The sequence below is a fragment of the Marmota marmota genome, unplaced genomic scaffold, assembly GCF_001458135.2.
Source record: "Marmota marmota marmota unplaced genomic scaffold, marMar, whole genome shotgun sequence".
Classification (NCBI taxonomy): Eukaryota; Metazoa; Chordata; class Mammalia; order Rodentia; family Sciuridae; genus Marmota; species Marmota marmota.
The window spans coordinates 52,969,045-52,976,401 of record NW_026000005.1 but is presented as its reverse complement, the minus strand read 5'-3'; the positions used below and the strand labels follow the sequence as shown (position 1 = coordinate 52,976,401).

At 65.1% G+C, this 7,357-nt stretch overlaps 1 protein-coding gene across 1 annotated transcript in view; it reads right to left on the bottom strand.

Annotated features, from left to right (window-relative positions):
• The window catches only part of Gpc1 (glypican 1), a 37,297-nt gene that overhangs the window by 4,248 nt on the left and 25,692 nt on the right, over window positions 1–7,357 (bottom strand). Inside the window, exons 8-11 of the mRNA XM_048807999.1 lie at window positions 2,646–2,804; window positions 1,681–2,072; window positions 881–1,046; window positions 4–166 (exon numbers count right to left, since the gene is read on the bottom strand). Of these exons, the coding sequence (XP_048663956.1) occupies window positions 4–166; window positions 881–1,046; window positions 1,681–2,072; window positions 2,646–2,804 (880 nt within the window). The remainder of the gene's footprint in view (window positions 1–3; window positions 167–880; window positions 1,047–1,680; window positions 2,073–2,645; window positions 2,805–7,357) is intronic.

Here is a 7,357-nt window from a genome sequence, read left to right as displayed (position 1 = left end):
CACCCCCCCATGCTCTTGGTTGCCCCTGCCCGAACCTTGGCCGTCAGTGTGTCCTTGTTGTCCTGGAGGGCGTTGATGGCCTCTGCTACCCACATGTGCACACTGCCGATGACGCTCTCTGCTCCCGACGGGCCCCAGAACTTGTCGGTGACGAGCACCATGGAGTCTGGACAGACGTTGACCCGCACAGACACGCCAGGCAGGGGTCAGTGCAGGTCCACAGCAGGGCTCCAGGGGCTTGCTCCCCGTGGGGGCCCAGCACTCGGCAGGCACACACCCACAGCCCACCCAGGGCACAAGCTCATGCCAACAGAGGACATCTGTGGTCCTTGGGCCCACCTCATCCACACGCGCCCACCTGTGCAGGCCGTGTGCACTGAGAGCTTACACGTTTGGTAAGTTTCTGTCTCACACCGTGACGCCACAGGCGTCGGCACGTACGCGCGGGCACTGCATGTGATGCCCACGGTGTGGGCACCTTTCCCACCCACTTGACGCCCGCCTTGCTCTTGCAGGCTGATGTGTGTTGGTGTGTGTGCTGACTCACATGCCAGCAGATGGACATGGGCATCCTGGGTCACCCACCGATGGCAGCACGTGGGTGTATAGACACACGTGACAGCACACGTACCTGCCGGCCTGTGTGTGTGCCAGCTCCCACGTGTCAGAGCCTGTACGTAGCTCATGCATGTGCTGGAGGCTGCTCAGTGGGGCAGGACAAGGAACTAGGATCCCACAGTGTTCCCCCAGGTCACATACCAATCGGAACACTCAACCCCACACTCCCACCCAGATCTGGCCCTGGGTCTCCCTACTGAGCAGGGACCACCTGCCTCCCAGGTCCACAGTGGAGAGCTCCCAAGGCCAGGCAGGGGCTCACCTAGAAGGTTCCTCCATTCGGTGTCCAGGTCTGCCTGGTTGGCCAGGCAGCCCTTAAGCACGTTTCGGCAATAGTCGGGGCAGGGCCGGGCACCAGGGACCCCCAGGCAGTGGGCACAGTAGACCAGCTTCATGACAGCTCGAGAGCACTCGGGGCCCAGGGGCACCTGGGGAGCAAAGGCTACCTGAGCACACCCGGCCGACGAGGTGAGCTGCAGCCATGACCCAGCCCCGGCGGGCTCTGCATGGAGTCAGAGGTGACCCCAGCTCTGCCTGCCACACGGGGGACCGTGCCTAGCCAGCTTGGGCATGCAGGGCGTACAGGTCCCGGAAGGCGTCAGGATGGTCACCACTCCCAGCACACCATCGTCACCGACCCTTGGTGGGACGCAGAAAGCCCTACCACACAGAGCAACCCGAGGCTCAGCGGTGGGGTGACACGCTAAGGACCCTGGCTGGAGGTGGGGCAGCTCACATCCAGGGCTGCAGGGGTGTAGCAGGCATCCTCTGCCCTTCCAGGGCGGCCTGCCTAGGCCTCAGAGCCCCACCCGTGTCAGCCGCACAGTGTGTCGGACCCCCAGTGGATCCCGAGCCCCCAGCCAGGCCCAGCCTCAGCCCTAGGCCTCCGGCCCTTCCCCTTCTGCCCAGGGCGCAGCCTGGCCCAAGACAGGACTGGGCAGCAAGTGGGCTGGCCATCTGGCCCAGAGTGGAGCTCATGCCTGGGGACGCAGCTGACAGGGCAGAGCTGCCAGGGGCCGAGTCTGGGGCAGGGCACGGGGACATTTAGCAACGTGTGTGTACCTGGGCCACCTTCCGGACCACGTCGCTGGCCACGCCCAGACCCTGCACGAAGGAGCGTGCCGCCACGAAGGCCCGCGTGGCCCGCAGGCGCAGCTCCCGCGGGGACTCCCCGAAGGGCCGCAGCGCCTCGGCCTGCTTGCCCAGGCAGTCCAGGTAGTCGTCGGGCAGCAGCAGCTGGGGGTGCAGCTGCCTGAAGAGGCGCTCCAGCAGGCGGGCCCAGAACTCGGCCAGCGTCTCCTCCAGGTGCAGGTTGGCTCCGCGGTAGTAGAGGCGCAGCTCGGCGTACAGGTCCCGGAAGGCCCGGGCATTCTGCGTGTACAGCCCCCCGAAGGCGTCCGGGAAGGCCTCCTGCAGCGCGCGCTCCGACTCGTTCAGCAGGCTCTGGAAGTGACCTGCACACAGCGCGGGGCGGCCTTCAGAGGTCCTGCTCTCTGTCCATCCACCCAACACCCTGGCAGCCCATGGGGACAAGAGGGCCCAGTGGGGAGACACTGTGTGTGTGGTCATCAGAGCCAGATGCCAGGCTGCAGAGGCTGGTTGGGCCCCAGAGGCCCCATGTGCCTCCGATGGACACATCCTGGCAGGGTGGGGGGACAGGTACAAGCGTGTACTGCAGACCCCACAGTTTGGGGAAATGCCCTTGTACCCCATGTGCCCAGGATGGGGCCTGGAGAGTCCCCGTTCTCTCTAGAAGTAGAACTTAAGGTCTGTAACTGCTCAGACCCCAGAAGCCTTAGCTCTGAGTGTCATGATGCAGCACAGAGATCAGGCTGCAGCGGGGTCCACCTCGCCACCAACGAGTTGAGCCCTGTCTGTCCCCCACTCAGGCCCCACCCGAGGGCAGCCCTCTCCTGATAGCGATACCCAAGTCCCAGCTCCGAGGTGCTCATTCTGCCTCCCTCCTCCTGCCAGATCCCCTGGCTCAGACCCTGCAGGAAGGAGCGTGCCGCCAACCCTAGACTCACCGTCAATGCCGTGCAGCTGGGTGGCCAGTGTGGCCTGCAGGGCCCGGCTGCTGTCGCGAAGTGCCGTCTCCAGCTCTGTGCGGCTGCGGTTGGCCAGGTTCTCCTCCATCTCGCTGGTGCAGCAGGTGTAGCCCTGGGGGCAGATCCGCAAGTGCTCCCCTGTGGGGAAGGGTGGCGTGAGGGCGAGAAGGGGCCGAGGCTGCCCAGGGCTCTCCTGGACAGGATGGCAGACCAGAACTTGTGGAGTGCCCAGTGAGGCAGACACCCCACAGCACCTGGGTGCGGGCTGTGGAGGGGACGGACGGCGGCCCTGACGGCGCCCTCTGGGTACCCGGTACCCTGCTCTGCTGGGCGTCAGCTTCCAGCAGCACCATCAGGACGGTGCCACACAGCATGACCGCCAACCGCCCAGGGGACGAGGGCAGTCTTTGGCCCCACAGAGCCCACGGTGCACATGCGGCTGTTTAATACCAGGGACAAGTGCATGGCCCCAGGATCCAGTTTTAAAGGACCTTGCTGTACAGACCAGGACCAAGGTTCCTGGCCTAGTGAGGAGACCGAGCTGCTCAGACTGACTGGGCTCAGGCCCACACCCGCTGGGCCACTCTGTTCCAGGGGCCCCTGGGCCTGTCCACCAGGCCACACTACCACCTGGTGGGGCCCCTCTGGTGCCCTCCTGGGTCGGGGTGGAGGGAGGGCCAGTGGGATGGTGCGCACCCACCAGGCAGCGGAGGAGTGACTGGAGGGTGCTGGGGCCAGCCTAGTGTGGCTGTGACCCTTGCGGAGTGGGGTCATGGGAAGACATGGGAGGAACAGGCCCAACCCCTGCGTCCAGGAGGGAGTGGGGAGGGGTCTGGGGACCCAAGTTCGAGGGTGGGAAGCTCACAGCTGCCCGTCCCTTAGTAGGCAGAGGGCATCAAGGTGACCCAGAGGGGGCATGGGAAGGTGCAGTTCTGCTGGGAGGTGGGCCCAGAGGTCTGCCGACCGGGACCTGAGCCTCGGATGTGGACAGAGAGGTCCACTAGCCTCTAGCCAGCCACAAGAGGGGCTCAGGCCACCTGCAGGGCCTGGGGCAGCTGCCTCCCCCCCCAAGCCAGCTGGGGCTGGAGAGTCAGGCGTCTGCAGTCAGGCTGAATTCACCCTGCAGAGCCCTGGCTTCAGGCGCCACACTGCACAGGGCTCAGGACGGGCACCCAGAAGGATGGGCACCCAGGGGAAGCTGAAAGTGGAGGGCACCAGACCGTCTGGGCTCCTGCTGTGGCCTCTGCCCTGGACCCAACATGGTCACGAGCTGCAGGTGCCAGGCTGCCTGGTGGGGGCAGAGGGGCCAGGAGAGCCCTCCTGGGGTGTGGACGGACGGCTCCTCCTTCAGCACAGCTGGAGCCTCAGCCTGGAGCCCCGACTTGTCCCGTTCTGAGGCTCTTGCCCCAGTGCCCCCAGGGAGCCTCCACCTCACAGCCGAGAGCTCAGAGATGGGGAGCAAGGCTGGCAGGAGAACAGGAGAAGTGGTGTCCTGGTTCAGGGACACCCCCGGTTGAAGCAGGTCTCAGAAGAAAGGGGGCTATTTTAGGTGGGTGTTTCAGAGGAGGCTGGACGGGAAGAAGCCCGTGCTGACCACGTGGGCAGTGCTGCTCCCAGGCCCCTACCTGTGCCCCTGCCTGACACCCTCCTTCACCCCACCTGGGGTGCCTGCTCCTTGAAGGGGCCATGTCCAGGAAAGGGCATGCCATCAAGCTCCCACCTGGGGAGGGACGGGACTGATGGGCAGACAGGGCCAGGAGCTAGGTGCCCACTCTGGCCACACCCTGCTAAGCCAGAGGCCTGCTGGGGGGCAGGGGTCTGAGCTGCTGCCAGGCCTTTCAGGTGGGGGCCTGTTGGGGTCCCAGGTCCACCCTGTCAGAGCCTGGTGGACAGGGCACCCCGGTCCCCTTCCAGCTCAGGTGGGAAGGCCCCTCCAGTGGGAAGGATGAGGCACAGAATCTCTGTCAGCACCAAGTGCCGCCCTCCACTCTTGCAGTCTTACTGAGCCTGACTCAGTGGGGCCCGGCGCCTTCCCGACTCAGTCTGCAGAAACTGCAGCTCCCCCACATCCATGGCCATGGCCATCTGGGCTCGGCAGACAAGGGACACCGCTACGGGACTGTGTGAGGACGGGTCATGTTTACTTGAGGGGCCGGTCTTGAGCCCCGCTGCCTGAGCTGGGCAAGGATGTCCCCCCTCCACAGGAGGGGTGGGGAGAGCACCTGGGGGAGTCTACCCTGAGGGCTGGGCCCCTGGTGGTGCTGGGTGGACATCAAGCCAGGGAGCGTGCCTCGGGCAGGAGGCTGCAGGTGTCAGCATGGGCCTTAAGTCTACACCCTGGGCTCAGCTGTACCAGGGCAGCCGGGCCAGCTGCTGGGCATGTGCTGCAGGTAGGCAGGCCAGCACCTTCAGGCTGGGCCAAGACAGGTCAGAGGCCCAAGGACTGGGGCTGCCAGGAGGAAACCACACTACTGTGCTCTCCCTCCCGAATGCTGGGGTCCTAGTGGACCCCATCGCACCCAACCTGCAGCCCGGAGGAGGTGGATGCAGAGGTGAGGCCAGGCCACTGGAGGCCAAGAGCACTGGTGCTCCCCCATCCTGCACAGGTGCTGGGAGGGTCTCCTCGGCATGGCCGGCCGGCCATCAGGAGCAGGGCCCTCCCTGTAGCCTCTTCTGCAGCCCTGGCCCCGCCCGGCCACCTCGCCCAGCCGGCCCGGTGACCGGCGATGTCCCGGCCGCCCTAGCGCAGCCCCCGTCCCTCCCTCCCTCCTCGGCCAACACGGGAGTGAAGACACGGAGCCAGGGCCTGGGCGCCGGCCTGAGGGTCCCCGGGCAGGCTGGGCCGGCCACCCCCGAGGCCCGCTGCGCAGAAGGCTTCCGTCCTGCGTGCTGAGCCTGACCCGGGGGCGAATCTGGATGTCTGTCCCCGAGGCAGCCCTGAACCTTCAGGAACACAAGCTGTGGCAGTGGGGGCAGCTGTCTGGAGAGGGCTGGGTGCCGGCCTGGATGACAGTGACCTGGAAGTCTCCACCCGCTTCTCTCAACTCAGCCCTCAAGTGTGTGCCTGCGTGTCTGCCTCTCCACCTCCTGCCGTCCCCACTGCCTGGCCATCCCCACTGCCTGGCCGTCAGGCTGAAGAGTCAGTCCGCAGACGCCCTCCTGCCCAGACCCAGGAGCCATCCCCCCAAAGACCCCTCCCTCTGTCCGGGTCCAGCTCTCACGCTGCCTCCTGCTGGGCCGAAACCTGTCCCTTGATCTTTTTTCTTTCTGGATCCCTTGGCTGAATCTGTTCTACCCCATCCTGCTAGAACTTTCTCTTCCTCGTCTTTGGGATACTTCCCTTTTCCGATACTCCCAGGTTTTTGGTTTTTCTGGGGGGGCTGGGGGGGCTGGGGTGTTATTCCCTGGCAGGTTTGTTTCCACCCGTCTCTTCAGACTCAAAGTCTGGTTCCTGGTTCCAAGCCACCCCGGCTGCCCTCTGGATCTCTTCCCTCCATATTCAGACCACATGGGGTCACCCCAGGCTGCTTCTCGGCAAGACCCCGACCAGCCGCGGCTTAGACACCTCCTAGGCCAGACCCTGCTGCCCCGGCTGCTCCAACCCTGTGTCTCTGGGCATGAGCAGCCCACCCATGGTCCTCGTGGTCAGCACACGCTGTACCCAAGACTGCCATCCGACAGGGTCGCCATCTGATGTCGGACATGGCCTCATTTATCCTGGTCTACGTGGGCAGCTGCCTGTTACGAGCACCCTGGAGCCCTCCCAAGGAGACTGCAGAGAGATGGCGCCTGGCCAAGCCCTTTCCTCCAGAAGCTTCCACATGGGTGGTGGAGACAGGAAGCTGAGACCCCCCAGGCGCTTTGCACTCACAGATCAGGGTGGACAGCTCTAGGCACCATGGACACCAAAACATGCCAAGGGAGAGGAGCAGACCCCCCTCCCCCAAGCTCTGGATCCCCACAGTGGCCTTCTGCCTGACTGACCAGGGCAGGAGGCTCTCCCCAGCAAAAGTCCTCTTCCCAAAGCCTGCGGGTGCCCACTTTGCCCCTGGACTCCATCCAAAGGATTTTCCCACGTGCAACAGCCTGCCCCTGCCAGGAGTGGGAGCACGAGACAAATGGCCAAGGTTTCCTGGGGGAACCTCTTTACTGTGTTCGCCCCTGTTCCCCAAGAATCCTGCACCTCTGGCCTGCTCCTGTGGGGGTCCTACCTGAGCGCGGGCTGTCTGACCAGGAAGGCACCATAGCACCCATCGGGAGACAGACAAATTGGTACCTCCACTCCTCACAAATGGCTTCAACAGCACCCCTCAATCCCTGTCTGCACCCCCAAACGTGCTTTGCTTCCCTCCCGGACAATCTCACTATCCAAAGCCCCCGCCCCTATTTCACCCAATGACAGCATCACCAAGGAGCCCCTCCGCTGGGCAGCGCCTCCATCACCGAGGGGAGTCCACAGCTGACACCTCTGCGTTCGGTGGGAGTGTTCGCTCCCAGGCCTGCGGGGCTCCAGGCACCCGCCACTGCCTGCAGGGGCGACTAGGGCCAGGCTGCCCCGCGAGGAACAAAGGCTCCGAGACACCAGGGGCTGTCACCGCCGCCGCCATCGCCCTCGGACCGAGGGCCGTGGAGCCGGAGCAGGTACACGGTCTGGAACTGCAGCCGCGAGCGCTCGCGGTGCAGCGGGGAGG